This window comes from Gorilla gorilla, chromosome 5, assembly GCF_029281585.2.
Source record: "Gorilla gorilla gorilla isolate KB3781 chromosome 5, NHGRI_mGorGor1-v2.1_pri, whole genome shotgun sequence".
Taxonomy (NCBI): Eukaryota; Metazoa; Chordata; class Mammalia; order Primates; family Hominidae; genus Gorilla; species Gorilla gorilla.
In genome coordinates this window covers 30895965-30920126 of record NC_073229.2, presented here as the reverse complement: position 1 = coordinate 30920126, position 24162 = coordinate 30895965, and the positions used below count along the sequence as shown (strand labels likewise).

Sequence of the window (24162 nt, the reverse complement as noted above, 5' to 3'; positions counted from 1 at the left end):
CACATGGGGAACCTGTGAGTGGGTCTCTGCTCTCCAGGAATGTCTAGCATGCAGGCGACATCACAAAGGAGGGCAGGACTGGCTGTGGGGTGCAGTGGACTGCAAAGGGGGAGATAGGACAGAGGCTTTTAGCAACTAGGGGAAGTTTCACGAGGAGGAGGGGCTGACACCTGAAGCAGAGATGAGAGTCCAAAAGGCAGTAGGTGGGCGGGGATCTGTGTCTGCAGAAGTTCAGCGGTGAAGGCTACACCAGGAAATCTCAAGACACAGAAAAGATCAACTACACTGGAGCTGGGGGGACGTGAAGGAGAAAAAAGGTAGGCGGACAAAGTGGGGCTGGTTGGGGGTGGGAGTGGAGGTGAGGGCTTTGAAACACGCAATATCCTGGGATGGGTTTTTTCTTTTCAACCCCAGGGTTTCTGAGCAGCTGAGGCAGGGCTTCCCTACATCTGATATAAATCAGTGGTTCTCAACCAGTGGTGATTTTGTGGTGATTTTGCTCCCCAGGGAACACCTGGCAAAATCCCAAGGCATTTTTGGTTGTCAAAACTAAGGTGGCAGGCAGAGGGTGCTACTGGCATCTAGCGGACAGAAGCCAGGGATGCCTGTAAGCATCCCACAGTGTACAAGACGGCCCCACACCAGAGAATTATCTGGTCCCAAATGCCGGGAGAGCTGAGGTTGAGAAACCCCTGTATAAAACATTTAATTCTCTGGATACTGAACAGCAAACGGGCTGAGCAGCTGCTCCTTCCATTCATGGATCATTGAGGTCTCTGGCTGCCCTGTGTGGTTCTTTCCTTGACATCACTTGGATCCCTTCATAGCTCGCCAGGTCTTACTTGGAGCCAGCTATTTGAAGCCTGTTAAGTAGAGAGCAAGAGAAAACGCCAGCAGGCAACAAGTCTGAGGATGGCTTTGGGCTTGAATGAGTAGTGCTTTTCTTCTTTCTTCCTCCACTAGTTTTAGAACATGAGCTTCAGAATGTGACAGAGCCCGCATCAAACCTCAGCATTGCCCCTTAGCAGACGTGAGGCCCTGGGCCAGCGCCTTGTCTCTCTATTTTCTGCCCTTATCTGTAAAATGAGGCAATAGTGTCCATGCCTCAGGGTTGTTGTGAGATGTAAGTGAGAGATTAAAACTGTAGCCCATTGTCAGGCACACAGTACATGTTCAATGCATGGTTGCTATTCTCATAAGTTCATTTATTAAAAAGTTGGCCAAATATCAGGCTGTACTCACGTAACTAACATTTATTTACTGTTCATGGCCAGTGTGATAGGTTTTGAACTTTGCTTTCTTCATTTCTTCTCTTGTCTCTTAGCACATTTAAAGGTCATAAATAAGAAATTTAAATTGAGGCCTTCTAAAGTTGCTGAGGTATGCTTAAAAAGTGAATTTGTTGCATACACAGTGAGTAGTATTTGAGTGTTTGCTAGACAGGGACAGAGTTTTAAACTTCTTAAAGTTTTTTTTGGGTGGGGGAGAAGTTGCATCCTAAGAGAAGCAACAAAGAAGCCATTTAAAGAGGTAGGAGGTGGCAGTAATTTTTAGAGCTAGGAGGGAATTTAAGGAGGGCATTTAGAGGACATTTACCCTCTCCTCTTACTGATGTAGGAACTGAGGCCCCAACAGGTAGACTAAGCTGCCCTACGACCCAGGACCAGTCAACACCAGAGCAGGGATTAGAACCCAGACTGCCGGGCTGCTGGGTCCGCTCTCTGCTGTCTTTCTACAATAGCATGCTTCCCCACCCCTGGTGACGAGTTAAGATGAACGCACTGGTGTATAATGAGCTGTCGTCATCTTCGTCCTCCTCCTCTTCCTCCTCTTCTCTTGTATACAGGCAAGAAGAGTCTTCGTAGTCTGACTCATGAGGCACATTTTCTTTATTGTCATCACATTCAATCACAACAGTTGGCACTTGTCTTATTTCTGGAAGGCCCATAGGTCCTGCTTTGGTGACCCCATCACCCGAGTGTAACCCAGAGCTGTGGTAAGAAGTGGAACAGGGGACCCGCTGCTCAGAGCTGTTTAAAGACAAGGAGGAAAGAGGAAATTCACTTTGGCTAACGTGCTATATAAACGCATCAAAACCATTTTAAAACTCAGTTGCCCAGTCCTAAGAGACAAAGGGTCTACTGGGCAAGTAAAGTTCCATTGCTCACCTTACAGGGAATCATTTTAAGATGGCACGGTTTCCTGATGGGAATAGTGGCGTGGGATAGGAAATAATAAATCCAGTTCCTCGTGGGTGGTGTGATGGTTGCACAATGATGTGAACATACTTAATGCCATTGAACTGTATGCTTTAGAATGGTTAAGATGGCAAATTTTATGTTATCTGTATTTATCATAATTAAAAAAAATTACAAGCAAGGGTAAAGGATTAATTTGATAGTGAAGCTACAGATTCAGGAGAGAAAGATAATAATTGAGGTTCTAGTTTTCTAAAGCTACACAGGGCGACTAATAGGGACTGAGTATGTGAAAGACTGAAATGCTGTGGCTGGAGATGCTGAGAAAGGGAAGAGGGGGATGGACACAAGGCTGGAGACCCATGCATGACATTGTTAGCGATGACCTAGAGAAAGTTCTCTCCCACAGGGAGCCACAGGTAATGCCAGTCTGGATATTTTGCAGGTCAGTTTTCTAAGAGGCATCGAGGATGATGTTTTTGGTTCCACCTCTTAAGTTGAACCAACTTGGATCAAATATCTTTGTTAACTAAAAAAGCTATACTGCTGGGCGTGGTGGCTCATGCCTGTAATCTCAGGACTTTGGGAGGCCGAGGCAGGCGGATCACGGGGTCAAGAGATCGAGACCATCCTGGCCAACATGGTGAAACCCTCTCTCTACTAAAAATACAAAAATTAGCTGGGTGTGGTGGCAAGCACCTGTAGTCTCAGCTACTTGGGAGAGTGAGGCAGGAGAATCGCTTGAGCCTGGGAGGCAGAGGTTGCAGTGAGCCAAGATCGTGTCACTGCACTCCAGCCTGGCAACAGAGCGAGACACCATCTCAAAAAGAAAAAAAAAATCTATACAAGTTTGTTGTTTGAAAGTTACTAAATGCGTGTCATCAAAAATAAAGAAAATAATTATTTTCTTAATCCTCTAGCTGAGGATTATGTAGTAACTTAGAACGCTTTTTTATGACAGGCTTTGCATGAAATCTAGTAAGAATCATAGAATATGAAGCCAGAAACCATAGTTAAATTTTGTAATTCTTTTTCAGATTAACTGGAAGTGGAATTTATATCTTTCATTTAAGGAATTTCTAAACACAGGAAACTCAATGCATTTTACCATCCAAAAGTGTTTGACATGCCTAAGGAAATGGAGCATGAGGTTATATTATATATCATAAGTCCTACATTTGAATATTTTATCCAAAAGAAATCTGTCTTATGACATATGAATGCATGCCTCTCCTTCAAAACTTTCAATTACACTTTAAATTATTGCCATGCCTAATGTAAATTCAATTAACTTCCTTCCTTCCATTGTTTGCAAAGAGCTGTTTTTCTCTTTGTATTTTTCACATAACTCTTCAGTGATACAAATGGAAAAATCTAGTTAACACATTATGAGCTATGATGTTCAAGGCAATGAACTAAATTAACTTAAAAAAAAGCCAACTACTGAATAGGATTAAATCACCTATTTACAAAATGCAGCATCTTATTAGTGGTTTACCACATTAGTGGTTTACGTTGGCCCATTTCCCACCTAATTGAATACAAATGACAATGGGAGCAGGAGGGTGAAGTACACGATAGATGGCCTCCAGGGTGGCGAAGGGTGGTGCAAGTGGGGCTGGGGACTTGGTGCCCACCCTGCAAAGCAGCCCTTTTATCAGTGACAGCCACTCCATTCCAACTGCGCTTGGATTTCCACATTGGGTATTATAGGAAGTAAGGATGGAAGAGGCCAAAAAATGTAATTCCATGGCTCATGTTGTGCCTGAATCCTGTCTTTTCCTCTCTCCACTTTTTGGTTAATTGGCAATGGTTCCAGAGCTGGGGATAACGGCAGCCGGGAGCTGGGGATGAAAGCAGTCAATAGATTCTTGTTTGGTGGGAAGAATCTTTTAAGGAAAAAAGTTGGAAACTAGAGAGTATGAGTTCCTTAAGGTAGAAGGCTCCAAGTTGATTCAAAAAGATAAAGAAGAGAGAAAAATGCAAAGATAAGAAACTCCACCTCATAGGTAGTGTGTGATCAACAAGAGGCTGTGGTTTCCTCTCTTTCAAAGATACATGGGCAGCGAGAGACCTTCTTGCATAGGATGGGATTAAATGGAGGACAGCTGGCTACTTTGAAAGGTACCAGGTACCATGCTACTGGGTTTGTCAAATAGGGATTGGTCAGGTGGCCAATGACTGCCTGTTGGGGCACTAGAGAAACAGCTAAAGACTTCTGGGGCCAATCAGGTCATCTTCTTGATGTGTGAACCCTAGCATGTGCTTGAATGCCTAATTTTCCTTAAGAATGAAGGAGGTAGTTTTCCATGAAGCTAGGTGAATCCACCAAAAGAATTGTAAAACATTCTATTAATAAATATCCACTGAATGCCAACTATGCATCAGGAAGAGTCCTGAGAAGAAGACAAATGCCCCGATAAATCCACCCCTTTTGTAACTATGGAGAACCACAGGAGAGCAAGAAAAGAAAGGAGAGTATAGAAGTTAGCTGAAAAGGAGGCTGGGAAGGTTAATATGTGGCCTCAGTTTGGGGAGTCCAGACAGATCTGAGTCCACGTTTTGCCACTTACTCTCTTCTTGACATTGGCCAAATTGTAGGGCTGGTGCATGTGAAGTCGCCTGTTGACACGGCCTCAAATGAGACCCTCACTGGTTATTGACAGACATGGCCTTCCAAGTGGTTTCACAGCAGGCTCAGTTTCAGTCCAGTCTCCAGAGTTGTCGGAGCGGCTTTCTAAAACTCGGATCTAAGAGCCTCACCCATGAGAACTTTGAATGCCTCTCAAGTCTACAAAACTACTGCTCTAGGAGTGATGCAAATGAAAATTCAGTTAACGCATCATGAACTGTACTATTTGAGGCAAAGAACCAAATCAACTCAAATGCAGCATCTTATGACACGTGGCCTGTGCCCTGCTGCTGACAGACACCCAGCAGAACATCAGTCTCTGTAGCACGAGTTTTTTTTATAATATAGTTATTACCTACATCTGCTCTAAATACAGGCTCTCATTCTGAAAGGAAGGTGAAAACCATTAGCCTGCAAACAGTAGCTTAAACATAATGTCACGTGCCTGCCACACCCTACATAATTTGGCCCAAATTATTAACCCAGACTCATTCCCACTTCTTTACTTCTGTCTCCAAACAACTGACCCCTTGATCACCTGCAACTATGCATTCAATGCTCTTGGCCTGGAATGTGTTCCCAAACCATCTTCACCTCATTCATTCCTATTTCTCTCTCAATACTTGTCTCAGTCAATGCCTTGCCTGTGTTTATGGGAGAGAGTCCTCAAGGGTGAAAACCATGATCATCTGTTTGCTTACTATCTTCTCTTCACCACCCAAGGCTGTAGGCTCCTTGTGGGGCAGAAGCCACATCTTCTGTTTGTATCTGGTTCCTATTACTATGCTTAGTGCCTAGTATCGTGCCTGACACAAAGTAGATGCTCAGTAATTGTCTATTGCTTTAGCCGAATGAAATAAATATGGGCTGGAATGACTGACATTTAGATATATTTGTAAGCAGTCAGCAAAACATGTTCAAAAGGCATTAACTAAGGGATGGTTTTTTAATTTTCAGGGAGGCATCTAGTGGTGTGCTGCAGGGATGTGGTGCTCTAGACTTGGTTAGCATCTTTATCAATGGCAATGACAAAAAGGGCATCCTCAATGAATAACTGAAAGAGTTGAAGGAGAGAAGGGAAGAAGGGAGAGTGAATAGAGAGAACATTTACTAAATGTGTAATTTTCACACACAGTGTTGCATTTCACCTTTCCAACAACCGTATGGGACAGGTGCTGTTCTCCCCATTTTATGAAGCAGGAAATTGAAGCTCTGAAAGGGTAATTAATAGGTCCACAAGGACACAGTTGGTAAAGGAAGGGCTTGAAATTTGAACCTACTCTATTACAAATTCTGCATGCAAAAGTTGAACTGTGATACTTATGAGATGTGTCCTTTGATAAAACACACACCCAACTAAATGTACCCAGGCAAGATGGAGGAAATATCATACCTTGTCAACAACGTGTGTAAAAAATGGGCATCATTATTTATAACTATTTTAAGTCCTACTAACTAGGGTAGGTAATAGTATTCTACCCTGCCATGACCAGGCCACTCCTGGGGCACTGAGTTTAATACTCAGGGCGTTCAGGAGACCCATCCATTCACCGATCACCTTGGCTGCTTTTGCACCAAAATAGAAGAGTGGAGTAGTTGCAACAGAGCTGAAAATATTTACTATCTGGTTCTTTAAAGAAAAAATTTTCTGTGCCCTGATCTGAACCAGTGTTTTCTAAACCTTGATTATACTCCCACCTCCTTAATCTTTTTTGTGTATGGCGTCTTTGAAGTCCATTTACACTATTATTTACTTTGTAATTTTTTAAGTCTGTATAGTACTTTTTAAAAAATTTAAACACTATTGTGACCTCATCCTAAGCAAATGATATCTTTGTAATAACAGGTTTTATATGTAAATCATATAGGTTCATAACATGTTAAGATATATTTTTACATTTGTAATACATATATTTTCAATACTGATACATGCATAAGTACATACAATATTCAATAAAATATTAAAACTAATAAAAGGTTGTCCTAAACTCATTTTCTGCACCACCAATGATGCAGATATCACATTTTGGTTAAATGTTGGTCTAGACCAGGCTTTTTCAACACAGGCATGACTGACATTTTGGGCCAGATAATTCATTGCTTTGAGGGTTGTCCTGTGCATTGCAGTACACTTAGCAGTACCCCTGGCCTCTGCCCACCAGATGCCAGCAGCACTTCCTCCAACTGTGACAGCCAAAACAATCTTCAGACATTGCCAAATGTCCTCTGGGGGACAGGGGGACAGAAATCATCCCAGATTAGGAGCCACTGGCCTAGAGCATCCACAGTGGCTTTGCTGCTTGCTGCATTCTCAGCACTGTACCATGTGAGTCTCTTCAAAAGCCACTTAGGTATTAATTATCAGGAATCTGCAGCATTCGCTGAATGATGAAAAACTGTCCAGATCCTCTCATGTGAGTTCCTGACTTGTCAGGTCTGAGGCTGGCATTCTGGGGGCTGCAACAAGATGCTGATGCTCGTGGGTTCTACTTACTCAGTTACTTGCACTCCTGCCTTCAGTTCCTGAGCTGTTAGTTACCCCATGAATGCAAAAGCTCCAGGCTGACGCTTGAGTGAAACAGGTTTTCTCATTCTTTGCCCAGATCAGTGATTTACTGAATGACACTCAGTGGTCTGAGAGAGTCACATCTTCCAGAGTACCTATCAACAGGAACTGCTGACTCGTGTAATAAAATCTATTCTAGATCACTCACATCAACATTCTTTGGCATTAAGCATTTAGTTGGCTTCAAATTCAAATGGACTTCATTTTACATGGGTTGTGTTCACCCTCCCTCTTCCTAAGGGCTAACTAGCTTCTAAAACCACAGGTAAACACGAGGAATCTCATCCTAACCTCCAAGATGGAGCCTTTGTTCATTCTTTTTTTTTTTTTTTTTTTTTTGAGATGGAGTCTCACTCTGTCACCCAGGCTGGAGTGCAGTGGCGTGATCTCGGCTCACTGCAACCTCTGCCTCCTGGGTTCAAGCAATTCTCTGCCTCAGCCTCCCAGGTGGCTGGGATTACAGGTGCCCACAACCACACCTGGCTAATTATTATATTTTTAGTAGAGGCAGGGTTTCACCATCTTGGCCAGGCTGGTCTTGAATTCCCAACCTTGTGATCCACCTGCCTTGGCCTCCCAAAGTGCTGGGATTAGAGGCGTGAGCCACCGTGCCCGGCCACCTTTGTTCATTCTAACTGGATTATTACAGATGATGATGGAAGTTAACATTTCTAAATGCTCACACTGTCCCACGTGTTGATTCACTTAAGCCTCACAAGGATCCTAAGAGATAGGTACTATTGTGATCTTCCCGTTTTAGATGGGAAAATGCAAAGGCACGTGGCCAAGGTCACACAACCAGAGGGGTGCAGACACTGAATTCAGGCCATCAGACTACAGGACCTGATCTACTGATGTCACTATACCACTGCCTATGTAGAAGTAGTGGTCCCCCAATGGTTGCAAACTTTAATCTTCTTCCAGACCCTCCCCCTCCCCACCCACCCAGTCCACCCTCTATTCTGCTGTCAAACTGGTCTAATCATATAATTCTCCTAATCAAAAGAGCCAGGAAAGGCCTCATTGTAAACTGGATCAACTCCACCCTCTACAGCATGGACTAAGAGGTGCCTCACGATCTGACCCCCCAACTCCTTTCAATCTCATTTGTTATTATTCCTTACCATCTTCCTAGGGTTCCAGCCATATCAGACCACTTGCCATTGCCCAAGTACCCTGTGGACTTCCCTACCTCCTCCCTCTGCTCCTGCAGTTGCTCCGCCCCAGAACTCACCCTTCAGATTTTGGCCTAGAGAGAGTATCCTGCCTATCTTTCAGGGATGACTCAAATCTCATTTCATTTGAGCATCCTTTTCTGATTTTTCCAATGGAAATCAGTCCCTTCTCTGCACATCCATAGCCTCTGTTCCCAGCTTTGTTATAGCATCTGCCACATTATGTTATAATTACAGGCTAAGCATTTACCCCCCACGCCAATTAACTGTGAGCCTCTCCAAGACAGAGGCTGATGATCTTCCTGCCTCTACCTCTACATTGCACATGTGTTTGGAACTGATGGATAAGTTGATCAAATATTTGAATTGAAGTCACACACAATCAGAATACACCACATTACATTTCCAATTACTTAATTTGCTAAAATTAGGATCCCTGACCCTTAGATAGAGTCTTGCTGTTGTAGGGAAATTATCTTTGTGAAAGGAGCATTAGGATTTTTGGAAATAGTGCTCTAGAGGTCATTTTCCTAAGAAGACAACTCAAAGAGCTAAGGCACAGAGATCTATGCAAGCAAGAGCACATTGGTACTGTGTGGCCTTCATTCCAGGACTGTGTGTGCACAGAAGAGGTAACAGAGAGAGCTTATGATATTCCAATTTCCAATTCTATACTCACAGGCCGTCAGCCCACTTTAATTCAGACTGTCCAAAGTTAGGCTGCTTTGTAAGGTGACGTCATTAAGCTTGATGAGATCTATATGGTTTCTTCTTATACTAACATTCTATAATGAATTTAAACAAAGACCAAAGGCCTTAAATTATTTTCCAGGGGAAAAACAGATGAACTTCTGCTCCCTATCACCTAGGTAGCACCAAATAATGTCATTTTCTTGACAAATGTAAGAGGGATGAACATGCAGAAGCCGAACAGCATTCCATGATGTTCACAAGATGTTGGACAGATGCACCAGTTCGGAATATTTCCACGCAATGTCTTAAAGATACCAGCGGGTTCCACAGCTCAGGATGAAGGAGCAGGAGCATCTTTCAAAACAACCACATGGCTACCACAGATGGTCCTTTAGTGCCCTGTGAAAGCGTGTTGTAAGTGTTCATCATCTCATTTAATTGCCACAAAAACTTGCAGAGTTAAGAAGGGTATTGTTATTATCTTGATTGTTTATGAATGGGGACATGAAGTTTCTGAGAACACAGTGATCACTCGGCAGTGATCACAGCAGGATGTGAACTCAGGTCTTCCCACCCAGGGCCTGTGTTCTTTCCATGAACCATGTTGCTTTCTCCTGGAGAATCAGCAAAGCCCATCATTTTTTCTGTAGATGTATATGCTGACTATGAAATGCAATTTATACCGCAAATTTTAAAAACCGTGGACTATAATATTTTTATAACAAAAAGCAAGGATAACAGATGTTCACACAATCCAGCTACTCTCTTGCTCTGAATTTTGCTGTGAAGAGTCCCATGATGAGCGCTATTATGGAACACACAGGGAGGGGGTTTGAATTCTAGACTTGGGGATACAAGTTTTGTGTGAGTAGCACATGGCTGGGGGTGAGTAGGTGTGCGGAGAGAATAGGCGACAAGGGGAAGGACAGAATAATTACCAGGCTGGATAATCCAGCCTTGCACAACGGAGCGCTGCTGATAAAAAGGGGTCGTGCAGTGGGTTTTGTATCTGTTGTGGCCACTTTAATAACACGTCTCCTTGAGGATAGAGAGGCATCACCACCACGCTCCTCCCATGACCCTGCATAATGGTTCTTCAGTGCCCCGTCCCTGCCCGACATCACATTACACATTCATAGGCTTATTACCTGTCGCTCCCACTAATGAGTAAGCTCACAAGGATGAGGACTTTGTTTCATCCTCATTTTCCCCTAGAGGATGGAACAGCTTAAATGAACAGAAAATAATGAACAGAAGTATCCCTAAAACAGACGGCTTGCTATTTACACAAGAAACACTGAAAAGGGACATATTTGGAAAGCTTGAGAGGAAAATGGCAGTCCCGAGTCAATAAAAGGCACACATTTAAAACTGCCTTCCTCTCATCACATCTACAGGATGCCTTAGGGAGGTGAAAAGCTGTACTCTATTCCCTTGGTCTTGTTCCCACCAAGAATGACCTTTACCAAGCCTTCTTTTTGGAAAACTCGACTCTTCTCTTTAACTCTGTTAAACTAAGTAGGAGATGCATAGGTTGAGAGCCCGGGTAGATAACCATTTCTGCCTCCTTTCCCTTTTTCTACCTTTTCTCTTCTCTTCTCTTCTCTTTCCTCCTCCTCCTCCTCTTTTTCTCCTCCTCCTCCTCCTCCTCCTTCTTCTTCTTCTTTTTAAATAGCTCATTGCAACCTTGGACCTTTGGGCTCAAGCAATCCTCCCACCTCAGCCTCCTGAGTAGCTTGTACTAACAGGTGTCACCACACCTGGCTAATTTTTTGATTTTTTTTGTAGAGATGGGGTCTCGCTATGTTGGCCAGACTGGTCTCAAACTCCTGGGCTCCCAAAGTTGTTAGGATTACAGGAGTAAGCCACCGTGCCTGGCCTTTTCCTACCATTTCAATGGCCGAATATTTTTAAGGGATCTCTAGACTTCAAAAATGAAGACACTGACTTATCTTTCATGTTCATTACTGGATAAGGGTAAGGCCCAGACCTTACTTTCAGTCTTTCATACAGGAATGAATGCCAAGACATCTACAGTGAGTCTGGGTCATTATAAGAGGCACTCCCTTTTCAAGGGAGCTTTGTAATCATCACTTTATCTCCATTCCACGGTACAGGCTGATGAGTAGGAAATCACTGTGACCCATCCATGGGAGGGGAATTACTGGCTGGCAAACACCTTTGAAACTCTTGTAGGGAATCAAGGGCAGGTCATAAAATTGAAAATCACTGTCTCTTTTAAATCCTTAATCTTTCTCTAAAATAGGTGGGATCCATTTCACCATCATTTCTAAAGAAAAACATGTAATAAAGGGAATATTGCTTTCTGATATCTGATTTTAAATGCATCCACTGTTAAAAAAAAGAAAGACATTAATCTCCTCAAAGGACAGAGAAAATTTATTATCTACAAATATGACACTGAAAGCCAAATTAAACTTCAACAGGAACAGCTTTTGTAATTTAGTCTGCACAAGTTATGAAGAGAGTTTTCAGAGGGGAGAGAGAATAATCAGCCACTTTCCTCTTGGAGACCAAAAATGTGTGAGAAATTATGCTGCAAATTGCAGTGCCTGAGGCTGAAAAATAGCAGAAATAACCAATGTAGCCTAAGAAAATAGTTAATCAGCTTCTTTTTAAGAAAGCAGGCATACATTGTGTGGTTTATCATGGCCTAGGATTAGCCTTCTAAGATAAGACATGTAACATTAAAGCTTTTGTTTTTTGTTGAACTTTAGTCAGCAGGAAACTATGCTGTTCTATATATAGACGAGGGTACTGAGCCTTCCTGAATAGAAAATGTATTTTGAGGTTTTTTTTTTCAGCAGTGGTAATGGATTTAAATTAATTTGTTCACAGCCTCTGTCCTTTCAGGGACCAATGACCCACATTTCTGAAATATTATCTGGGATTGGGATGTGATGAACAAAACCATAAGACACACAGAGTCTGACCAAGAGCCCATCCCTCCCAGCACTCTCTATTTCTGATGGAGAAACCAGTGGTGGCTTTTCTACTTGACTTTGTCCCTAGACGCTGGTGAGCGTTCTAGCATGCTTGGCTGAGCATGGGTACTAAAAAGGCAGGACACAGAGTCAGCAGAATGGTGCGAGTCCCAGCTGGGCCACTGCTAACCTTGTCTCTTGGTGTTTGGCTCTTCATCAGTTAAATGGAGAAGCCTAGATGCCTACTTCCCAGGCAGCTGCGAAATTAGAAGACAATGCTGGTGCAGTGTGCTTCCTGGATAACAGCGCTGAGAGTTGCTGTTTTAACTAGGAGTACATGTCAACACCAACAATTTATCATAAATTAGTCATTATAGATATTACCCACTAATTTATTAACATATTTCCTTTAGTGTTTTAATATTTTTGATCCGCAAAACTTTCTGGACGATGGTTTCCAAGAAGATCAAAGAGTCAATATTTGTGCATTGGAAAAGGGCAGGATTTCTATTGAAGCAAAAAAAATCAAAAGCAGATTCCCTTTCTTTTGAAAATACACTTCCTTTTTTAAATCCTCTTAAGCCTTAAAAAGGTGTTAATGGTTTGTACAGTTTCATTTTAACTTCCTTAAAGTTAAGCAACTTAGGAAATTGCTTAGACAATTTCCTTGCCAACCTTATAGGGAAAGATGGGTCTTGCTCATAATGACATTACTTTGCACTAAAACCACATCATGTACCTTGGAATAGCAGTTAAATCTGAAAAACAACATGTACGTGTAGGCAATTAAAGATGATAAATATAGGCTTTAAAATCAAAGAACTGACCTAAAGTAAGAGATTGACAGTGCTGGCTTCCAAGGGGCAAGGACAAATGTCTAGCTGGAATTGTGTGAGATTTTGAAGAGATGATCATCACCATAAGAAGAGAATCTTTCCCTGGAAACATATTTCATTTAACAATGTAGGCCATTTGTTATGTCATGAAGAAACACGGAACTACAAAGCAACACCACTTCACAAACAAACAACATCTAGGTGTTCAGAGTTTCATTCTTGCTGAGGCACTGATTCATATCTGTGTATTGTCAGGGAACACCCTAACTAGCAGGTGAAACATTACAGACATAAGCCAATATAATAATTATTTAGACTGTTAAGGCTAAAAGAAACCCTAGGGATCATCAAGTTTAGGAGGAAGAATTATTCTTTAGAATTTCCTGTGACCCTTGAGGCAACATGAAAAAAAGTAATTGTAACCATGAAATGTATTTACCCAAGGATTATAAATTGTATTGTGCTCTTTGAAAGGCCTAAAAATAATCATGGGATAATAGAATTCTAGAGCTTGGAGGGATTTGAGGGTCTACTGATTTCAATTTCTTCTGTCCAATGTAAAAATGATTCCTTTTTCAATATTCTTGACAAATTCATCTCTAGCTAATATGTAAATGTAAAAAGGGGACATTATAAGAAATAATAAACTATTCATATAAACATCAATGTTATTATTTTAAAGGAAAGATTGCTTTGTTATTCTGTGCCTATCACAATGCTTGGCATGCAGTGATCAATGGGTGTTGCTAAGAGTTCAAGACGACTCTGGAACTTTCCTCCATCTAGTTGATCATCCATATTGGACTGGCTTATCCATGTTAACACAGATGTACATTGACTATGCCAGCAGAGGTAAAGCCATTCTACTTCTCCAAAATTTCACATTACAGTTAACCTACTTCAACATATCTAATCTGCACTTAGAGTTGGATATGTCCTTAGCAGCTGATCCGACCTGTATGGTTTTTCTTTACATAAGTACATGAATAAACCATTTGGGACTCCTATTGGCCTGATTTTTCTTAAAAAACCTTCAGTGTCCTCTCTGTTGGCTCTTGGGTTCTTCCTTATATCTGATTACAATGTTACATCATCAATCTCATTCTCTATGCTATGTCTTCTAAAAACCTGGAAAACAAATGCCAACTCCCTTTTCTTATCAAAAACCTCATTCTCTATCTGGAGACAGTATATCACCCCTTCCTCTAATCTGCCTGAATGTTCTCTCATTCCCATTCTCCTCTCCATCTGGTTATTCCTCTCTTTTAGCTTTTAGTTTAAATGCAGTTCTTCAGAGAAGACAACTCCGAATTTCATAGACCAGTTGACATTCCTGTTGCACATTCTTCTCCCTCCCTGCACTCTCATGGGTACTGATCTGTCCAGTCTATACTCCCAGCAGATTCTAAGCTACACTGAGGGTTATCTTCTGTATTTTGTTCACTGTTACATCCCCAGTGCCAAGCACGGAGCCTGATCTAGAAAATGTACTCAGCAAAGAATTGGTGGATCTTCCATTTGCTAAGCAAACACAGGTACCATCCTTTCTTTCTGCAGGGCCTGTTTTCATTCAAGGTTTACAAGTCAGTAACTGCCTGAAATTTTTTCCTGGCAAATGTCAGCGCTTTCTTCATTTAGCTGCTCAGGGACTTTGGGACAGGAAGAGGTAGATAAAGAATGAATTTATCAGAAATGTATTTATTTTTTCATTTTTAAGGCCCATAGGTGGCAATTTCCATCAGAACTAAATGTATGGTACTTAAAATTTTCCTAAACTAAAACTCACTGGGTGTAAAGAAGGCATCATTTAAAATATCTATTGATATTTTGCATCAGTTGATAGCATGCATGAATGATACTAGTAACAAAAACTCATTCATATTTCACCTTTTTAGATCAAACTCAGAGATTTCAGTTATTCTTCCCATGTGAACTCACCTGGTCTACCAACACACTTCTTCCTCTAATCCGTCTAGAATGTACCCGCATTGCCTTTCTCCTCCTTACATGTTTGCTCCTATTTTTCAGGTCTCAGCGTAAAATTCTGGAAGTTAACTTTCAGGTTTAGTCTGAGGACACTGGATAGAGCTGAACTATCAAATACGATTCCCTACACCTTAGCGATCTTAGCATCCCTACCTTAGCTAAGGATGATGACCCCTCTCCCATTTTATCATTCATGAAGGATTTTCTCCAAGAGAATTAATAAGAAGGGACGATGTACTTCAATGATGGCTAAAGTTCATAATCAAAATTATAGTATCTGGAGCTCTAGTTTGATATTATCAGGGATGACAAGTAAAGATCTAGATTTAATTTTAAGGGAGGAACTTTGTACGTTGTTTCTAACATCAAACACAACACAACAGGAATGGTCCAACAGGGGAAGCAGGAGTGGATCCTCAGCAAAAGCCTGTTTCTTTTCTTGCTTTTTTTTTTTTTTCAGGGGAAAGCGCAAGCACAGTCCCCCACTACCACAAATTATGCAGTCGAGTATCCCACATTTGGGAAAATCGCAGGGGTCAGCATATCCGGAGTGCGATGGATAAGCCTCGCCCTGGGAAAACCACCTTCGTGATCATGGTATCTCCACTGCCAGGTAAGTATGCTAAAGCCTGTTTCTATAATTGAGACAGTTTGTAACAAAACATTGATCATAAAAGTAAGATATTTTTCTATTTCAAAGATTACAGTAACTTTTAATGAAACCCACTCCATAAATAGTTTCAGAATACTTCCTACATGACAGGTACTATGGCAGATTGTGGCCCATTTGTGCTGCTATAATAAAATAGCCAAGACTGGGTAATTTAAAAAGAACAGAAATGTATTTCCTCACAGTTGTGGGGGCTGGAAAGTCCAAGATCAAGGCGCTGGCAGGTTTGGCTGTCTGGTGAGGGCTGCAGCCTCCGGCTGGGAGAAACGTGGCATGCTCACATGGTGGAAGGCCAAGAGGGCTTTATGCTGTTGTGTGAAGTCCCGTTCACAAGGGTCTTAATGTCGTTCATGAGGGAGGAGCCCTCATGGCCTAATCACCTTTTCAAGGCCCCACTTGTTAATACTAACACATTGGCCATTAAGTTTCAACTTCTGAATTTTGGAGGAGAGACACTCAAACCATAGCAAATGGGGAGACAAGGATGGTTCCCATCCACATTAAAGAGAGAATATACAGAGAAACACATAACCTGTTGCAAGTATGCAAAAGGGGTGTGTGCAGGAGGGCAGAGCTCTGTATGGGAATCTGAGAAGGGATCACAGAGGACCTGGTATTTTAATGTCTTGAAGAACAAGAATTTTTCTTTGTGAAAGAAGCTGCTCTGGGTGGTAGAGGACAGGATGTAAGAGAGTGCATTCCAAACAGAGGGAACAGTTCAAATTGTTAGAATAAAGAAAATATAGAAGGTTAAAGACCACTAATACTGCTTAATATTTATATAACATATGCCTTGTGAGAACTCAATCCATCAACAGGAAGCAGATTAATAAGTGAAAGAATATCACTGCAGCTATGAGAGGCTCTCCATTCATTCAGTTATTCTTTCACTCACTCACTCACTCACTCACTCACTCACTCACTCACTCACTCAAACCTATAAGCCAGGCTCTGTTGTAGGCACTGTGGATACAGCCATGAACAAAACAGTTCCTGCCCTTGTGGACTGTATGTTCTATTAGGTGAGAAGAGCAACAAACCGAATGAAAGGCAAATGACACAAAACGTTAGATGGTGAAAAATGCTTTGATAGGAATAAAAGGAGCTGGGGAACAGGCTGTGTTGTGAGGAGCGTTGCAATATTGAACGGGAAGGGCCTCACTGAGGATGTGACATTTGAGTAGAGACCCGAGGCAGGTGAGTGTAGGAGCCCTGAGGATATTTGAGGGAAGGGCAGTCCGTCCAGGGGAACAGCCAGTGCCAAGGCCCCGTCAGGAGGTGTCCGGCATGTCCGAGAATGTCCAAGAATGTGCAAGAATGGTGGGAAGGCCGCTGTGTGAGGGAGGAGGGAGCAACACAGAGGGGAGCCGATGAAGCGAGGGAGACCACAGGGGCAGTCCATTAATACTCAGGTTTCAACCCTGAATTTTGGAGAAGAGACGCTCAAACCATAGCAGATGAGGAGACAAGGATGGTTCCTGTCTACATTAAAGACAGAATATAGAGAGAAACACATAACCTGATGCAAGTATGCAAAAGGGGTGTGTGCAGGAGGGCAGAGATCTGTACCAGAATCTGAGAAGGGGTCACAGAGGACCTGGTATTTTAATAATGTCTTGAAGAGTAAGTAGATTTTTCTTTGCAAAAGAACTTGGAGTGGGTGTGGGCTTCTGGGCCATGGGGAGGATTTTGCTTTTTACTCTTAGTGAGTTGGACAGCGACAGAAGAATTTTGGGCACAGCCATTGTTAAGAGCTGAGCTGTGTCCCCAGATAAATTCATATGTTGAAGTCCTAAGTTCCAGTGCCTCAGAATGTGACTGTATTTGGAAGTAAGGTCTTTAAAGAGGTGAGGGAGTTACAATGATGTCAGTGGTGTGGGCCCTAATCCACTATCACTGGTGTCCTTATAAGCAGAGATGAGAAACAGCCACACACAGAGGGAAGACCACGTGAGGACACAGAGAGAAGACACCACCTACAAGCCAAGAAGAGAGGCCCCAGGAGAAACCAACCCTGTTGGCACCTTGATCTTGGACTTCTAGCCTCCAGAACTGAAAGACAATAAATTTCTGTCATCTAAGTCACGCATTCTGTGTGTGTGTGTGTTTTTAAATGGCAGTCCTTGCAGACAAAGACAGTCATGATCTGACTTTCCTCAAACCCTGTCTCTTTTGCTGTTGTAGTGGGGATGGGCTGCAGAGCAGGTGTGGACGCAGAAGAACAGGTGGGAGAAACTGCAGTAAGCCAGGCAAGGCCGACTGAGGCTCAGGCAGGGGAAGAAGGGGCATGTGGAAGTGTTGATCTTATCCCTGTGTATGTACAGTGTGGACCAGACAGGATTTGCGGACAGTCAGATGTGGGGAACCAGAGAAAGGAAGGGGTCAAGGGTGACTCCAGGTTTTTGGCATGAGCGACTGAAAGTGTGAAGTTGCCTTTAATTGAGAAGGGAAAGACTTCTTTAAAGTGCATTCCATTAAGAATCTTCCTAAAATTCCTCAGGGTCCACATGGATCCACATTCCACCTTCATTTTACTAATAGGAGACTGGAACACAGAGATCAGCTGAATTAAGATCAGAAAGAAAAGGAGTCCTGATTAGGACTTTACATCTGACTTCTAGAATCGATGCCAACTAGATCACGGAGCTTACTGCAGATATTAAAAATAAAAACACTGCATCATCTTTGAAATGATAACAAAGGCATAAAAATGATATAATGGACTTTGGGGACTCAGGGGGAGGGGTGGGAGGCTGGTGAGGGATAAAAGACAACACGCTGGGTACAGTGTACACTGCTCGGGTGATGGGTGCACCCAAACCTCAGAAATCACCACTAAAGAACTTACCCATGTAACCAAAAACCACCTGTTCCCCAAAAACGATTGAAATAAAAATAAAAATAAACAAATAAAAAGTTGTTCCACAACAGGGTCACTAAATAACCATGAATTCAACTCTTTAATGACTTTAAGAAAAGCTTGTTTCTTAAGAACAAGAGTAAAGGCTAGCAAAGATTTAAGTACAAAAATGGGGGAAAAATGCAGTGTTATTTATTAGAATGGAAAGTTGAGGGGAAATCTAAATGCAAAAAAAAAAAAAAAAAAGAAATGATAAAACATCATCTTCCAAAAGATGTGGCTCACCAGGATGAGGGGAATGAAGATAATCTAATTTGAGGAAACTTACCCAAAAAACAGACTTACCCAAACCATTGTAGGGTCACTGAAGACAAATTTTCCATGCTGGCTAATGTTCAATACTATTTGCTTACTGTGTGACATGCAATAACCCCACTGATTTGGATTCATTAAATAATGTGATCCTCACAAATGACCCTAATGAGGCTGCTGGCATTATGATTATTTTTATTTTACAGATAAGGCATGAAAATGGAAAAGAGGTTGAGCCATACGCTTTGGGTCACACAGCTAATACGTGGTGTGTCTAAGACTCAAACTCCGGCAGTTAATTCTGGAACCCACACACTTTGTCCTGAAGTAGGGGTGCATGATGCCACCAGCTCGGCCCCCACTGCCTAGGGCAACCCTGTGATTTTGAATAAATATGACCCTTTAAATTTGCTTCAAGTGGATTCTAGCTCCTTCCCCCAAATCTTGTGAGCCAAAGCTGTAAATAACCATGCCATTGTTTAGTGCCATCAAGCAGGCTTAGGCAAGGTAGTGTCTAAGAACTTCTCTGCAGGTGTGTGCCGTGGCTTACACCTGTAATGCCAGAAATTTGGGAGGCTGAGGCAGGATGATCACTTTAGACCATGAGTTCGATGCCAGCCTGGGCAACATGGCAAAACTCCATCTCTACAAAAACTATAATAAAAAAAAATTAACTGGGCATGGTGGCGTGCACCCATGATCCCAGCTACTCAGGAGGCTGAGGTGGGAGAATTGCTTGAGCCTGGAAGGTCGAGACTGCAGAGAGACATGATCACGCCACTGCACTGCAGCCTGGGTGCCAGAGTGAGATGCTGTCTCAAAAATAAAAAATATAAATAAAAAGTAACTTCTCCATATAAATCAGAGCAGATTTGGTATAATCTCAGGGGAACACGAACAAGATGGTATAAGATCTAGAGAAGTCCTTAGATGAAGGGAATGGTAGCTATCTTCAAAGATTTAAAAGCCTTTTACAGGAAAGAAGATTAGAAATAAGATCGGGAAGGGGCAGATACAAATTTCAGTAAGTAAAACTTTTAATAGAGAGGGAACTTTGTAACAGACCTTCTTAACAATGAAGCAGGCTATGTTGGGACCTGGAGAACGTCCTGTTGGAGCAGAGACCAGAGGATAAATGGTCAGGAACACTGCTGTGAGCAGGGGCTTGGTGGCCTGGATGGTCTTCAAGGCCCCTTTCATTGATAAGATGACTTGTGCAAATGTATGGTCCAGTGTCAGGCATTGATGCTGTTTAATTCACCATTCAACTTTGTATATTACCTATAACTTTTCCATCAGGATCAGACTGTCCATCTGGACCGATGGCCTATGGTGTGACATTCTTTGAGATTTCAGGGGGCAGCAATGGCCCAAACAGGGGGTCGGTCCAAGGAACTTTAAAGGCAGGATGCCTGAGTGTTTGGTAACGCCTTTCCCTTTTTGCAGAGTTTTTTGGGGTCACTGGAAATTGCCAGGAGGATAGAGAAATGATTCTTTCTGTATAAAACTTGGTTAGAACAAGAATGAAATCATGTTGACAGGCAACAGCGAGAATTTTTAGGCAGTAAAAATCAGGGGGAAATCACCCAAGACAGCTGGTGATTCCCTCCCTACACTGAAAAGTGTGGCCTGTGACCTTGGCCTATTTTGAGATTCTTCCTGGAGATGACTGGAGACACTCAGAAAAATGTCTCCAATCTTTGTTTGGGAAGAGGGCCTCTGGGATGGTCTTTGTTTGGGAAGAGGGCCTCTCTTTCTCTGGGGTGGCAATCTTGTCAAACTGATGCATGCATTAATCTCTGCATCCTGGTCGGTCTGTTAGGACAACCCTATGCTTTGACCTCGAGTGGGAAGTGAGGGAGAAAGAAGGAGGAAATGACTCTGAGTTGGGACAAAGCACAGAGACTGCCTTGGCTCTGCTGCCGAGATCATGCTGCATACCCTGCCCCCACCAAAATTCCCTTATCCCACTAGATCCACCCATTGGTCTAAATTAAACTGAAATATCCCGCAAATACCCACAGATATTATAAAACTTGTCAGTTAGCATCTTTAATTGAACCTTTTAATGTGGTGTTTTTTTAAAGTGGAAGCATATTTAGCAATATACTATTAACATGCTATCCAAGTATTTTTTCTGATGATTGATGCTCATGAGAGACATGAAAACTTGGTGGGTGCATGTAGACATGGGGGGGGGGCAGCAATGACGTTGGCTGCTACATGTCCTTAGGAAGCAGCTGTGTGTTAGTACAAAGATCTCTGGACTTGGAGAGGGAAGACCCAGGCTGGAGGCTTAGCCTCTCAACTTACTACCTAGGGTAGTGTTTTCCAAACATCTACAGGGAAGAAACAGTTCTTACTGTTTAGTTCTTTCCATTTTCGATCCATCACAAACTGATGCTTTTGTAAAATATAATACAAATGTAAAAATAATGAAGCCCTTTTTAATGACAAAATTCAACAGACATGAAATTATTCTGTCATATTGCTGTAAGAGTATCTAAAACTTGTTCTCAATGTCTGCACTTACGTGGTTGCAGATGTGAGATAAGCCATTTGTGGGCCACCCTTTGAGAAGGTGGCTTTGGGGAACTTAGTGAACCTCCCTTAGTTTCTCCATCTACTCAGTTTCCGTAGATGATGTGAGGATTAAATAAGATGACAATGACAGTGATGACAATGTGTATGTGTAATAGATTAAAACGTGCCAGCCACATTTTAAATTATTATTGTTCTAATTAATAACAAGAATAGTTGCCAATTACAGCAAGGGGCCAAATTAAGTTTTGTTTTTTTCCTTTTGCAGCAAGGGCAGGTGTTAACACCAAGAAATCAAGTCAGAATTCCTAGACACAGCAACCTCCCAGTGAATCACTCCTTTCCCAAATGCAGAATACTCAGCTGACAGGCAGGAGCAGAGAAAGCCATCGAGAGTCAGGAAAACACAACCCAAAGCTCCCGCCTGTGCATCTTGCTTTTAGCTCTCTGGTGATTCGCTGGGACCTCCATACTGCCATTTTCCATCTGTAGGACCCAATGACCAGCAGCCACTACTATGGGACAAGCATTCAGCTCACAGTCAGACACACCCTTTGCACCTCATAATCATACTTTCTCCTTGTTACACCAGGGCACTCAGTCGAGCAATGTGCCTCAGAGCCCCAGTGGGAAATCCCAGTGCCTTCTTGGATGTGAGGTAGGTGGCGGTGTTTGAATACACACACACACACACATACACTCATGTGTGTATACACAATCAAGAGTAATTGAGAACCAGTTTGAGAGATCTCCCTAGGTGGTGAGGAGTTAGGGTCGTGGCTGCAGGCCTGCCCGTGGGGTCATCTTTGCAGCTCTCCCTGAAGAGCGACTGGAGGCATATTCTGGTGAAAGAGGGAGCTGCCTTGGTAGTGGCCAAATATTAGCCTCACGAGTGCATATAATCAGAGCCTGGGACTCTGCTTCCTCCATCAGCAAGAACAGGGTATATCTTCCCACCTTCCCCAGCCCTCTTGTTTCCCTCCAACACCTGCCAGTCCTCATCTTTTCTTATTTCATATTTTAATTCTTTTGAGTATCATAAAAGTAATATACACAGAATTAAAAAGTACTATAGAAAGATATGAAATATAAAAGTATTTTCTCCCCATTTCACCATCCCAGGAACAAACGCTATTAATGACTACGTGTACATTTTTCCACAAAATATTAATGTTTATAGAGACACAATATGTGCGTGTATGTGCGTGTGTGTGCATACGTGTGTGTACATGTGTATGTGTGTACACCCACACGTATGCAAAGACGGATATACAGCAGGTCCTTGAATAAGGTCATTTCATTCAATGTCATTTTGCCATAACATTGATGAGAAAAAAAAAAAACTGATTCCCAGCTGGGGCCATCGTCTGTGTGGAGTCTGCATGTTCTCCCCACGACTGCATGGGTTTTCTCCATGTACTCAGGTTTCCTCTCACATCCCTAAGATGTATATGTCAGGTGAAATGGCGTGTCTACACTGTCCTAGGTCTGAGTGAGTGTGGGTGTGGGTGTGGGTGTGAGTGTGCCCTGTGAGGGGATGATGTCTGACCAGGGCCAGATCTTGCCTTGTGCCTTGGGCTGCTAGGACATGCTCTGGCTAGCCACCACCCGGAACTGGAATAATTGGGTAATCATCTTCTTTGTTTTTATTAACCTTTCTTAAATGTATGTACAGCTCACATTTATTTCAATGTTTAATATTAGAAGTGTTGTGGTCTTTATTTAGAAGTTTGGTGATATATACATATATATGTGAATGTTAGTTTTTCTTTCCGATAAATGTGATTATTCTAGAGCTTTTCAATTGGCAACATTTTTTTTCTTCCATGCTTTGACCTTCAATTTTTTGTCTCATTTTACTTTCAAACATTCTCCCCCCAGTGGGGATGACCCCTTGTTCACATTCCTAAGTCATGGTCCAAATCCCTAAGCCCCCCTCCCCAGCCAACCCCTCTCCTCCCATCCTCCCTCCTGGTGCCCACCTTTACCTTTCCAGCCTCTGCATGGTCATGGCCAGCGTTTTGTTGAGCTCGTCTATCATTCTGCAGCCCGAGGGGTGCATGGGGAGGGAGCCGGTGGTGGAGGGGAGGTGCTGGCCGTGGCTGCCGTACTGCAGCTGGTGCTGGATCTGGGAGGGCAGGACAGTGTGGTGGTGCTGGGCCACACCCTGCTGGCCACTCTTCTGGGCTGTGTAGGACACCAGTGAGAGGTCTGGCCCCCCCACGGGCATACAGATCATGACTTTCTTTGGAGGTAGCGGAGGCGACAGTTTCACTGGCAGACAAGGCAATTTCACAGGGGCGCCAGGATCTGTGGCAGAAAGAGGGTGAGAGGCGGATGTGAGTTTGGGGGCATCAGAAGGAACTCAGAACACCAGATGCGCTCACCTGGAGACTGCGGCCAATGAGTTGAGCCTCTTAGGTAAAATGCGTCAATTGGAGGCACCAGCGTGATGAGTGCCATTCAGCAAGTATCCATTGACTCTTGTTTCCTACTCCAGGTGCACTTGCACTGGCCATAAAGGCCTTCAGGAACCCAGACATTAGTGGTGTCTAATGCACAGTATGTCAGAGACTTGGGAGCAGCCCAGATAGTGAGGCAGGAGGAAGGAGGCATGTGATGAGCTCTTCTGCTCATGGACACTCATGGACTGTCAAGGAAACCTTTGCTAGGATATGCCAAACTATGGTTTGGATGCAGTTTGCCCCTGCAAAAACTCATGGTGAAATTTAATTGTCAATGTAAGGA

At 42.7% G+C, this 24162-nt stretch overlaps 1 protein-coding gene, 1 long non-coding RNA gene and 1 other non-coding gene across 10 annotated transcripts in view; 1 reads left to right on the top strand and 2 right to left on the bottom strand.

Moving 5' to 3' along the window:
* PHACTR1 (phosphatase and actin regulator 1) overlaps window positions 1-24162 on the bottom strand; it is a 572466-nt gene that overhangs the window by 57896 nt on the left and 490408 nt on the right. For all 7 annotated transcript variants that reach the window (XM_019029631.4, XM_063707340.1, XM_063707341.1 and 4 more), the window contains 2 exons: window positions 23403-23724; window positions 1783-2030 (listed from right to left, as the gene is read on the bottom strand). In XM_019029631.4, the coding sequence (XP_018885176.1) occupies window positions 1783-2030; window positions 23403-23724 (570 nt within the window). The remainder of the gene's footprint in view (window positions 1-1782; window positions 2031-23402; window positions 23725-24162) is intronic.
* On the top strand, window positions 107-17786 carry LOC109027331 (uncharacterized). 2 transcript variants are annotated; one of them, XR_002006490.3, is made up of 4 exons: window positions 107-317; window positions 9441-9678; window positions 15492-15644; window positions 17617-17786. It is a non-coding gene; the product is annotated as an uncharacterized lncRNA (long non-coding RNA). The 2 variants fall into 2 exon arrangements; XR_008680739.2 differs by having other exon boundaries at window positions 9404-9678.
* Window positions 15489-15652, bottom strand: LOC115935203 (U1 spliceosomal RNA). Its single transcript, XR_004070894.1, has one exon. It is a non-coding gene; the product is annotated as a U1 spliceosomal RNA (small nuclear RNA).